The sequence below is a fragment of the Pholcus phalangioides genome, unplaced genomic scaffold, assembly GCF_987345545.1.
Source record: "Pholcus phalangioides strain wild (caught in Gottingen) unplaced genomic scaffold, Ppha-v1.0 ptg000009l_1, whole genome shotgun sequence".
Taxonomy (NCBI): domain Eukaryota; kingdom Metazoa; phylum Arthropoda; class Arachnida; order Araneae; family Pholcidae; genus Pholcus; species Pholcus phalangioides.
The window spans coordinates 10,049,045-10,062,044 of record NW_028301602.1 but is presented as its reverse complement, the minus strand read 5'-3'; the positions used below and the strand labels follow the sequence as shown (position 1 = coordinate 10,062,044).

General features: G+C 37.2%; 1 protein-coding gene across 4 annotated transcripts in view; it reads left to right on the top strand.

The window, feature by feature from the left end:
• The window catches only part of LOC149081723 (uncharacterized), a 102,535-nt gene that overhangs the window by 40,853 nt on the left and 48,682 nt on the right, over positions 1-13,000 (top strand). For all 4 annotated transcript variants that reach the window (XM_089237143.1, XM_089237142.1, XM_089237141.1 and 1 more), the window contains exon 2: positions 4,627-4,894. In XM_089237143.1, coding sequence (XP_089093269.1) covers positions 4,627-4,894 — 268 coding nt within the window. The remainder of the gene's footprint in view (positions 1-4,626; positions 4,895-13,000) is intronic.

The following is a 13,000-nucleotide window of genomic DNA, read 5'->3' as shown; positions in this document are numbered from 1 at the left end:
AACAGAAAAGCCGGATAAGTTGGAAGTCTATAAATACAGTACTCACTTCATATCCCCACTAATACTATGAAAATCATCTTTTTCATACCAAAACGCTCTCTTATTCATATTTCCTGACCTCGAAGTACAGGCGAGTTCTTAATAAATGTTTGTTATGCACTTTCGATCTGTGTTTGATCTTCTGTTTCAAAAATTTACTACAGAAAAAGGAAGTCCAAGATTAAAAATATTGCACATATTCCACAAGATAAACTTTCTAATGTCTAACTAAATTGCAGGAAACATAAAATCCTGTACACTGCACAGCTGTGGAGAACAGGAGAATCATTTTCATTTACTACTATTTGTATTTATATTGTTTTATATTTATATGTCCTATTTACGAGCAGTGTTTCTCAACTATCATGGCATGAACGACAGACGCATTGGTGTTGTGAAATTCTAATTAAATGCTTCCATTTTTTTATGATATGCAAATTGTGAAAAACAATGCATTTTGGATTTCATGGGGAAAATTTCATCTTGGAAACTGACCTTTGCTTCAGGGGAGTCCACGGTGTCTTGACCTTCACTAAATTGAAGGGTCCACTACACCCACTAGGCTGGTAAATACTGCTGTACAGTACACATATGCACATTTTCAAAATGATAAAAGTAAAACGTTGGCTAAGTTCTTACAGAAATTGAACTTATGTTACTGTTCATTGATAAATGATTACGCGAATGTGTGAAAAAATGATATTTTTAATTCATTAATGTACTATTGTTTTTAAACTAGACCGGACAGTCCAAAGCAGTGTTTCTCAACCGCCGGGTCGCGAATGATCAGCCGTTTCATTTTTCCTCATTCATTTTCCGTTGGTCTTGCGTTTGGCTGAGACTTTCACTCATAAAAATGAATGAAACCGGGCCGCGGGCTTGACAAGGTTGAGAACCACTGGTCTAGAGCATAGTTTCTCAACCTTTTTTGTCCCATCGCCCCCTTCTTCAGAAATTGTTTTCTCCCATCTCCTCCAACGCAATCTAACCCATAGGATCCTATGTTATACCCGTAGCTTCTACCCCCCCCCCCCCGCAACTTCCCATCGCAACCAAGGGGGTGTTAACGCCCAAGTTGGGAATCACTGGTCTAGAGTCTATTGTATATGATTTTATTTTATTGATATATAAGATAAAAGATTGATTTTGAAATTAAAAATTTTTTCTTTATATTGATTGGGAGATGAAAGATTAAATGAAATAAAATCGAATGATTTCTTTAAAAGAGAGGATCCGAAAACGGTAATGAATAGTTTAAAGATGGAGCGAGGAGAGCATTTTTTCTCTTGTAAGTGTCCTAATTTAGCTCATCCCTAATGTGTTAGACGCCGTTGTATATAGTAGTTCCAAATACGGCGCACTCCACTTAATGTAATCACATCAGGACTCGAGGGTATCTGACACCAATAAGAGAATGATAACAAAATCCGAAAAAAGTACTGTTTGCAAGAAAGGTGACCACAAATCTCGTTTGGTCGAACGGAACGGATGGTAAACAGGTGTTGGTAAAAAACGGTACACACAACTCTATTATCCCCCATATAATTGGTTGCAATATGTTCACTCCTGTTCCATATTTTTTTTTTTTTTTTTTTTTTTTTTTTTTGTAATTCTGTTCTGAAACGGGGCTTCTCCCCATCAGCTAAAATTCTGCATTTTTGTTTTACAGCCATTGAGGAGGGAGTTAGAATGGAACTGTCTAATATATATCATGAATTACAATTTTTCATTAGATGCTTGAGAAATTCTATCGGAAAAAGAAATTTAAATCTGGTCAACACTACTCAAGAACTGAAGGAAAGCGCTTTTGTTTCCGTCATACATTTCCTTCACCATAGGAAGGCCGTTGCAAAAGCAGCTTCACGTGTATCAAGATCACAGTGAATATTCTACGGCCCTATTACAATATTGAGAGCAGAAATTCTCGTCAACAAGGGAATAAGAACGGAACACCCTCTATCCTCCTATATAGACTGATAACGATAACTTACGGGAATGAGAAGTTTGGCTAAACCTTAGCTTCAGTATGCGCAAAAAGAAAAAAAAAAACCCCGACTTTCAAAAAAAAAAAAAACTGATAACATTATCCGAAGTCCCAATAACTATAAACGAATTTTTACCTATGTTATGATATTGATCCGTTCCGTTCTTTGTAAGTGATACTATTACACGAATGAAAACGTTATCCTTGATTATAATAAGCTACGCCAAATGTAAACGATTTTATTTGATTGATTTATAGTATAACGAAGCTGATTTTGAAATTAAAAAATGTTTTATTTATTGATTGGAAGATGAAGATTAAATGAAATAAAATAGATTAATTTTTCTTTAAAAGAGAATCTGAAAGCGGTAATCAATAGTTTAAAGATCAAACTTTTATAGTGTAATCCCGGCCTAAAAGAGACAGGAACGGTCTCGGAAATCAAACGGTTTTTATTCGTGGTTCATCAACCTTATTTCATGGGGTTGATGAGTTCTTAAATGTCTGTCGTCGTCGTCGAGCTGAAACTGCTTGTCAATTTCGGTACAGGGATCGTCTTGATAGATGGGATTTTGATTCAGAAACTAATAATTCCAAATATAGGATTTTATTTGATTGATTTATAGAATGAAGAGACTGATTTTTTGAAATTAAAGATGTTTTCTTTATGCGTTGGAAGATCGATCGATCGATCGCCATTGTAATAAAGGCCTCATTCTTTGCTTTTCTATTTTTATATATGGCTGTTTACTATTTTATTGGATCTAAATAGATTGGGAATTGTTTGCGAGGAATATTAGTGATAAGAGAAAAATTAGGGGGGGAAAAAAAAGAGTATATGTAAATAATTCGTATAAACGGACCATGTATCGATCTTACGCCATCATTCAAATGCTTTGACTCTGAGTTTCGGTTTGTTAGGGACAATGCTAGTTTGTTGTGCTTTTTTTTTAAAATTCTAACAGGGTTGTAAATGCATGGAATAGTTCACTTACTGTTACCGTGAATTTCCCACGATAAACAAATTTAAGAGGAAATAGGTTAACTCGGTGAGAAAAATCGAGAAACTGTTCATGCTCTCTCTTCATTCCCATTAAAAAAAATGTATCGATTTTTTTTTAAACAAAAACAGTTGTAAATGGGTGCTGCTGCCATGTTTTTAATTAAAACAATTAACGAAACAAACATTAGCACAGAATTTAACTGAGTGGATTTTTTAATTATTAAAATTGGTTTGTTAAGGGTAAAATATATAGTTTCCTTGATTTTAATGTTATCTATAAACAGATAAAATATTGCTTAGAGCAGCATAGTTGAATAGATTTTATCTTGAAATTCCCCCTCAATTTCGTGCCCTCCTGTAAATTTCTGAACACGTAAAATTTTAGCAGCTCTCAAAAAATGACATTCACAAGGAATCATCTCTTTCTAGATAAGAAAGTATTGTACTTGCACAGCCGTATTTAGGGGCTGAACTGACACTAAAAGATATACTTTCTGAAATAACAAAAAAAAAGTGAATGGGGCTTCGTATAATGGGGTTTTTTGACCACGTATGTGTCATGTATATTCAAATATACATCACACTATAAAGGGTTAATGAATGACAGTCAAATTTTTATTTGCAGCGTATGTATCATAACATAAGTTATTTCAACTCATTCTTCTGAATTACTTCTATTTTTGGGTCGCTGTATTTAAGCTATGACAACCATATTTTCATGAGCTTTTTTTCTCATATTGCTGATATTATTACATATTATTACCTCATTATACAAATGTATATACTGGGTGGTTCAGAAAAAATGGGAAAAACTTTAAGAGGTGATAGTACTCACCAATACAAACAATTGGCATCAAACAATGCATGGTCTAACATGAAACGGCCGCTCCGCAAACGTTAAAACGGCATTCCTGTTGAAATTTATCGGGCGATAAAGAACACCATGCATGCAAATGTAACCTGGGGAAATGCGTTAAGTATTTTCATACTGAAATGCATGTCTGCTTTTTCAGTATTACTTAAGTGCGCCATTATACCGTACGTTACAACTGTTAGAACGGTTGCACGCTGAAATAACTTCACAGGGCTGGCGTCCACACCTTTTATTCACTGTGATGCAGATTTGCATGCGGTTTCTTCTTATTCCCCCAGGTTATATTTGCATGCATGGTGTTCTTTTTCTCCCGATAAATTTCAACAGGAATGCCGTTTTAACGTTTCCGGAGCGGCTGTTTTGAAACGCAAAGGCACGTTTGCGTTTCATGTTATCCCATGCATTCTTTGATGACAATTGTTTGTATTGGTGTGTACTATCACCTCTTAAAGTTTTTCTCATCTTTTTCAAATTACCCTGTGTTATATACAATTTTTTTAGTAATTTATGTCTCATATTGATGCGCGATGAATTCGCAGATAATTATTAATGTCTTTAATACGAAACTCAGATCATTACACAAATAGCATGGCTTTTTCCGACTCGAATAGTGAGAATTAATATTTTTGACACAGTATTTTATGTGAAAAAGTTGTCAAATTTCATTCGATATATTGATTTTGTCCATTTCATGAGCTGTCTTTTTTCCATCCATTTCCGATCCAGGCGGATGTTTCCAGCCTACAAAGTCAGAGTGAGCGGACTAGATAAAAAAGCCAAATACATCTTGTTGATGGACATCGTAGCGGCCGACGATTGCAGGTACAAGTTCCACAATAGCCGGTGGGTAGTGGCCGGCAAAGCCGATCCGGAAATGCCCAAGAGGATGTACATCCATCCGGACTCCCCTTCGACGGGAGAGCAATGGATGCAGAAAGTCGTATCGTTCCACAAGCTCAAGCTCACCAACAACATCTCGGACAAACACGGCTTTGTAAGTTTCCAACTTTTCTTACTTATTCTCCCCTCCCCATCTATGTACTAGAGACTGAATTATTCATGGAAATATCGGGGATAGGAAAATTATGAAAATATTCGAATCATTCAAAACTAAATAAAAATATAAAGTTCCTTAAACAAATACTGATCTATCGGGACGGAAATTCTTGAAAAGCACATAAGCATATAGATATACAAGTTTATCGAACTGATATCGAAACCTCGTAACTTTCAAGAAATGAAGTAAATTTCAATATGAAATTGTTTATCATTCTTACATGCAATAATATATCTCCTATCTTCAGCCGATAAATCGGGAGTTAGTTCTAAAAATCTCATCTGATTTTTTTTATGTCTTCAGTAGACTATTTAACATCTATGATAATTTCATAATTCCCAAAATATTTGTTGTAATGTTGTCAGCTAATATTCCAAGAATTCATCTTCCTTGATTCTTACCACATAGATATAATATTATGAAATCCTTAAATTTCGGTAAATTCCTGAGTAGAACCTAAAATTGTGCTGAATCCCATCTGTGAAAGAAGTTACTTTCCCATAACATACAATAACTTTAGTATAATTTTTTTTAAATATATCTTGGATATTATCGAATATTTTCAAGATTATTTTTCGCTTGATTCTTACCGCATAGATGTATTGCGATGATTTTAATTGAATTTCAATAATTTTTCCATCTGAGTATAACCTAAATTTCCGTTGAATCTCATCTGTAAGTGGAAAATCTTATCCTTTTCTTCTCAAATAATAATTTTGTACTTTCTTAAAAATACTTTCGAATATTACTATCAAGATTCGATTGCCCTTGATATTCATCACGTACATCATACTTGAAAATTTTGGTAAATTTTCCGGCTGAGTAGAACCCAAAATTCGTCTGAATCTCACCTGAAAACAAAAAAAAACTATTTTTTACACAAGCAATATAATTTCATAATTTCTTAAAATTCTTCCGAATATCACTATCAAAATTCCGTTACGCTTGATTTTTATTGCATACATCACTGTGTTTGTCTACAAATTTATACAAATTTTACGGCTGAGTATAACCTAAAATTCCGCTGAATTTCATCTTGGGAAAAAAGTCTTACCGAAATACAAATACACAAGGCCACAACAGGCAAAATGCCCAACAAAGTGGCTGAAAAAAAGATGCCCATAACAAATATGGATGTCATATATTTCTAAAATGCAGCAGCCCAATTAAAAATGCAATTATAAAAACTAAAAACTATATATACATGGATGAAATATTATACACTACGCATAAAAAATATTTATGGTTGTCTTATTCTAAGTATGGACAGCTTCTCGATTTACCCCTACGTGTTTATCGTATTTCCTTTTAAACGTGTCAATTATGTTAGAATTTACCACCCCCGGGGGTAAACTATTCTATTTATTAACAACCCTATTAGAGAAGTATTCCCTGCGACACCACAACTTGGAATTGTCCCTTACCAATCGATACAGGTGTCCCCCTTGTAAAAGCAGTTGATTGGAGGTGTATTAATAATTCATGGTCCACCGTAAAAATCCCGTTGAAAATTTTAAACACTTCGATCATGCCTCCTCCCCCTGACACATGCGTTCTTCCAATGTTAACATATTCAAGAAATCAAGTCTCTCTCTTCATAGCTCAAGCCTCGTGTCCCAACAAGAGCACGCTTAGCTCAATAACAGCAATTTTATAATTTCTTGAAATCATTTCTTGGATATATAACCGAATATTTTCAAGATTTCTGCCCTTGTTTCTTACCATATAGAGACATATGGGCTGGCTCAGAAGTCTGACCTGTTTTTAAAAAAATATTTAAACATATAAAACAGGGTTATTTGAGCCTATTAAAGATAGACAAAACGGCTCAAAGAAATTGGAAGAGAAAGTTTCAAGTTTTTTTTTTACTCACTACAAAATTTCAACATGCACGCACGGATCTTTAGTGACGCGGAAGATGTCAGGCCAATAGAGCATTTTTGCCATGATGATTTGTAACATGGGTGTTAGAAAGAATGGAAGTAAAAAATAGATGTAAATAGCACAAAAAAACGTTTCCTCCAAATTCTTTAAGCGGACCTTGTTATGGGCATCTTTTTCTCAGCCACCTCGTTGGACATTTTGCCTGTTGTGGCCTTGTATTTGTCTCTGTCTTTATAGGTCTATACTTTTGGACCACCCTGTATTGCCATGACTTTCTTTGAATTTCAGTAAATGTTTCAGCTGTGTAGACCCTAAAGTTCTGCATAATCTGAATTTGGAAATAAAAAAATCTCACCTTTCCCCTACGTAAAAATAATAATTTTATACCTCTTTGAATACTTCCGAGTATTACTAACAAGATTCCATTACGCTTGATTTTTAGAACATACATCGGCATGTTTGTCCTCAAATTCAGGTAAATTTTCCGGCTGAGTAGAACCTAAAATTCTGAAGTCCAGCCTTTCCTACGCAAATAATAATTTCATAATTTCTTAAAATATTCCTAGCACACAACCGAATAATACCATCCAAATGCTATTGCCCTTGATTTATACAGCATACATCGTACTTGAAAGTTTGAGTAAATTTTCCGGCTGAGTAGAACTCTAAAATCTGTTTTCCGATAATCTTCGGCCACCCATCGCGAGACAGAGCAGTAAGAACAGAGAGAAGAATCGCAATCACCATAAAGCCTCGGCTTCTTCTTGCTCCATTCATCTTCCGCTTGTTTGTATATCCTTATGTAAATACGGTTATTATACGCCTCAAATTACCGTGTATTTCAAGGGTCCGGTTAGTACAGTAGTAATACGACGGTTTCAGCGGGAAACAGGAGTAAACTTCATACGATCTTAAAAGACTATCTCGTATCTACAAATCAATGGGTACGCATTCGTGGGATGGATGTTGTATGTCCACTGCACATTTGCTGTACTATTTGTTTCTCCTCTAACCCCGTGGTCTCTCTTCCACTTATTCTCTTGCTTTAACCACCACCGCCTCCGAGAAAAACCACAGGTAGTTAAGGTTCTTGTTGTTTCTTTTTAGAGAACCACAGCCTCTTTTTCTTTTAAAGTCAATCTTCTTTTTTTCCCACTTATCTTTGTTTTGTGTAAGATTTTTTTTTTCTCAAGATCTCCGCCTCCTCGATCTATTTGCTTGGGTCGTGTGTGTGTGCGTCAGTTTCTTATTGTTTCGGTTCAGGCTAGACGTCTGGTAGTCGCTCCTGATTTTTACCTTCTCTCTCTCTCTCTGGTTCCATAGTCTATGACTGGTCCCTTGATTTCTTTGTAAATGGGTGGAAAAAAAAAAAGATCTTGACCTCACTGACATTAGGTAGAGCTATTAAGCGAGGGAGAAAACAATATACGAGGGAAAATGATGGTCAGGGGGAAGAAACCGAATACTCTTTATTTTTGGGCCGAACTCTTTATCTCTCAGGTGAAGTCTTTTTTTAAAAAAAGATAACCAACTATGTGTGTTGGTTTTGAGAATGGGTTCGGGTTGATTCTCAGGGGTTTCAAGCAGGGCCGCACAACTAGGGGGGGGGGGGATCAGGCTGGTCTCGTGCCCCGGGCGCTGGATCAGAAGGGGAGCAAATTTTATTCTCGAACCTCTCCTTCAACATTACAAGGGGGTGCCAAAATGCACACTTGTCCCGCGTGACTAGTGACAACATCTAGTTGCGGCCCTGGTTTCAAGCGCATGTCTTTTTTAATGCTCATCATATTGTCACGTGGATAAAATGAGATAGCTTCCAGGGCTGCCCTGGAGCTCAGCCCAGACGCGGAGCCAGGTGCGATAATGGGGGGGGGGGGGCTTCACGGTTTCGATAACTGTCTTAATTTCTATACAGTATCCGAAAGCTAGCGTAGACCATAATGTGCAGTTTCAAGTCGATTCTGATGCTCTAGCTCGGATGGAACATGATGGAACATGGTCCACGTTGACCTAGAGCAGTGGTTCTTAACCTATTTCCATCTTGCACTCCCGATTAAGAACCACTGACCAAGAGCATGATTACTTTTTTGTTGCAAGGTTAGTCTCCAGTCATGTCTCTTTAGAGAAGTGATTCTTAACATGGGCGTTAACGACCCCTCCGGGGGCGGTAGAAGATACGAGTATAACATGGGTTCCTATGGGTTGGATTGCGTTGGGGGCGATGGGACAAAAAGGGTTGGGAAACTGCTTTAGAGCTTTTCCTGAAGGTCTAAACCAGGCTTCCAAACTTTTTGGCTCAGCATCCTCCACTTCTTAAAAGAAAAAATCGACACTTTTGCTAAGAAGTCCCATAGAATTTCATGTTCTACCTGAAAATTCTCGCGCCCCGCCATTCTGTCCCATCGTCCCCCGAGGGGCGATATCCGCCACTTTTAGAAGTACTTTAAACCCGTTACTCGTTAAACAGTGGTTACCCACGAAGATGATCAATTAATAAGAGTGGCCCGTGGCACATTTACAGATCACTTAAGTGACCCATAGAACTTTCACAGACTGCCAAAGTCAGCCACAGCACATTTTCTTTGAGGCAACCCGCGGCACGTTTTCAGATCAATTAAGTGACCCACGGTGCAGTTCCAGATCACTGAGGCGGCCCACGGCCATTTTATAGATCACTTTGGTGGGCCACGGCCCTTTTCTAGCTCACTTAGGTGGTCCGCTTCACAGTTCCAGATCATTTGCGTTATCGCGGCAGATTTCACTGATCACTCAAGTGGCTGTCGCAAAATTTAGTGGCCCGCGACACTTATCCAAACCGATGAAGTGGCCCTCATACTCCTGAAGGGTTGAGCAACCTCGTCCTACGACATCGTTCATAGATATTTACATCGTTATATTTTAAACAAAAAAATGAGGCACAATGAATGTGTCTGCGAACTTTCCATCTTTGTTTTTAAACACATATTTATTTGTGATGTTGTAGGCAATAATTTAACAATATAATAGTAATAATGACATGAATTTAAGAGTCTAGACAATGATCGGATGATAAATAGCGATCATTTGTTTCGAGAGCTATACTGAGAAAAATACGATAACGGTATATATAAATATAATGTTAAAAATTCCAGAAGTTGAGGAAATTTTTAATTTTTTTTCTTCTTCTTCTTCTCTGTAATAACTTCTGGAAAGAAGTGTTATTATTATTTTGGACAAAGATGTCCACAGAGATTCAGAATCACACGATTCTCATCGGAATTACTAAGAAGCTAAAAACAAAAATTTCACAATGGGTCATAACTGCTATCATGATGTTGTTGTTGTCACCCTTTTGCATTATTCAAAGTTCGAAAACAAAGCGCTTTTTTTTCTTGCAATCATTTACACAATTTCTAGCTACTTTTCTCTTTCTTTCTCGTGTTTCTTTCGAAACGTTCTTCTTTCGATATTTGTATGTTTTTTTTTGAAATAAGATTATCAATGAATTAAAAGGCTGATCGAGAGTTTAATAGGAGTCTGTTTAGAGCAGTGTTTCTCAACCACCGGGCCGCGGCACAGTACCGGGCCCTGACATCAATCATACCGGGCCGCGAATGATCAGCCGTTTCATTTTTCCTCATTCATTTGCCGTTGGTCTTGTGTTTGATTGGGCTTTCCACTCACAAAAATGAATGAAACTGGGCCGTGGGCTTGCCAAGGTTGAGAACCACTGGTTTAGAGGAAGTCTAATGAACAATTGGATATGACTTGATGGTTATAATAGACTAGCAAAAGTAAGCGCGTTTCCTCGGTTTTTTTTTCATATATCGAAAACATTAACCTGATTAATCTGAACGGCGGAGATTAAAAACTGAGATTAAATTTAAAAAAATGCGGGAAAACCGTTTTATACCAGCATTTTTAATGCTGGTTTTTTTCCCAACTTTCCTCCGTTTTTTTAATTCGAATATCTCAGGGAATATTGCTTTTCCAGTCCTCACACTCTTCTGAACACGGAATTTACGCAAGGCAATGGTCGCTGATTCCTGGTTAACGTAAAACAACTTCACCAACAAAGCTTTATCCTTCGCACTCAGCATCCTTGTTCACATACACGGTTTATAACGGTGAACTGATTGTGGATTAGGAGCGCAAGTTCTTATAAACGTCTCGTTTGCATATTTCCACTGAAGTCTCGTACCAGCGCCACCTATCGGCTGTTTTGGGGGGGGGGGGAGTTCTGTCTAAAAAAATTCCCTTGACCTAGCGATGCTAACCCTGCAAACTGTTTTTTATTTCGGTTATGTGGTTATATTTCCAGTTTTTATTGATTTTTAAAATTTCTACGGACTTTTTGCCCACCCTGTATATCTTTCATTAGCTCTGAATTTAACTACTTATAAATTTTTGTTAATTCTGAATATCCATTATTTGCAAACTCAATTAATTTCGAAACCAAAAATATCGTTGTAGAGGGATTATCGATATATCAAGAGGTAGGAATATAGACATTTCCAAACAAGACTGGAAAAAATATCGTTGCAGAAGGATTTATCGTTATAACAAGTATCGTTGTAGCGAGATTTCACTGTACCATCTATCTTTGCACGCTAACTCATTTTTTTCCAACTTTAATTATTACTTTATATACGGGGCTCAAAAGAGCCCGAACCTTCATACTCGTTAAACTAATCCTGACCACGACATTATTTTCCTTTTGGTCCCGGTAACGAAACTGACATCTTTGTGACACCTACATCGATCAGATCACCAACCATAACCCTACCCAATCTTCACAGCTGATAACAACGTGAATGATGAACCATCACATTTTAAAAGACACCCAATCCGATCAGATCATCGACGATCGGTTTAATGAGCTTTTGTTTTCAACCGATTAACGTTGACCCCATCTTTTGAACCGATCCATACCTCATTTCCTACGACAATCACCTTTCACCAAGGCGTGGATTTATACAATCATGTTCAGGCGGAAGAGCCTCATAATAAAGGTTTCGAGAGTCTCGCCTTTTTTTCCCCCCATTTATGTGACCCGTTTTTACGCATTTTTAAGGCCACGTTGTTCTAGAAAATCACTCGATTTTTCTATTGTCACACAATGTCTCTCTCTCTCTCTTTATCTATCTCATAGTTAAAGAGATCGAGCGTGTGGGATGTGACGGGGGAGAAGAGAACATGGCAGGCATGTGAGCGTGTGACACCTATCAGGTGCAGAAGCCGCCCTTCAGAAAAGGTCTCTCTGTGCTTTGATCACGTCGCAGCACCAGATAGTGATCAGTTCGCAACGACTTGCGGTAATGATGAGACGGCGGTACATTGAAACGGCCTTACACACACAGAAAAGACCAGTTGTTCTATGTGAGTGTGTGTGTGTGTGTGATAGAGAAGCACGATAGATGATGGCTATAGCAGTGACTTTATACACACTCGGTGAAGTGGAGGAGACAGAAAGAGACTCACACGAGAGAAAAGAGGAAAACCTTGCTTTTCTGCCAATTATCAGTGCAATAGAGGAGAAAAAAAAAAGAATAAAAATATATATTTCAAAAATAAGTAAAATAAAATGTTGATAGTAAATTCAACAGCCGTCACGGGCTCTTTTTATTTTATCTCTTAAGCTTTACTTTACGGTTTTCTGTCACATTTTTGACTGAAACATATATCCAAGCAGACGTTTGTTTTACTTTTATAAAAGAAATATACTACGTATATTTCTACGATTCCCGCCTGTCTTTGCTCATTTGTACTTTCGGCTACTTTTTCCTCTCTAAAAGAAATAATATCCAGTTATTTATTATTATTATCATCATCACTGTTACGAACGGTAGCTTGAATGAGGTCTTGAAATATTCTTCTTTTTTTTCGGTTTGATTTAATGGTTCTGTGATTCTCAACCAATGGTACGTGAACCCCTAGGACCAGGCGGTTCTCGAAATTTTTTTTACTCGGGAGCCCTTTTTAGTATATAACTTTTATGGCGGAGTTCCATAGGGCTATTTTTTCATCATATATTCATCAAATTTACTGATTTATTTTATTTACCTCGGAAGTTCCTGGGAAATACCCGCACACGGAGCTCCAAGGGCTCCGGTTGAGACCCGCTGCTCTACGCCATTGATTCTCAAACTTTTGTCACCCACGGCTCCCTTACCCTAGTCA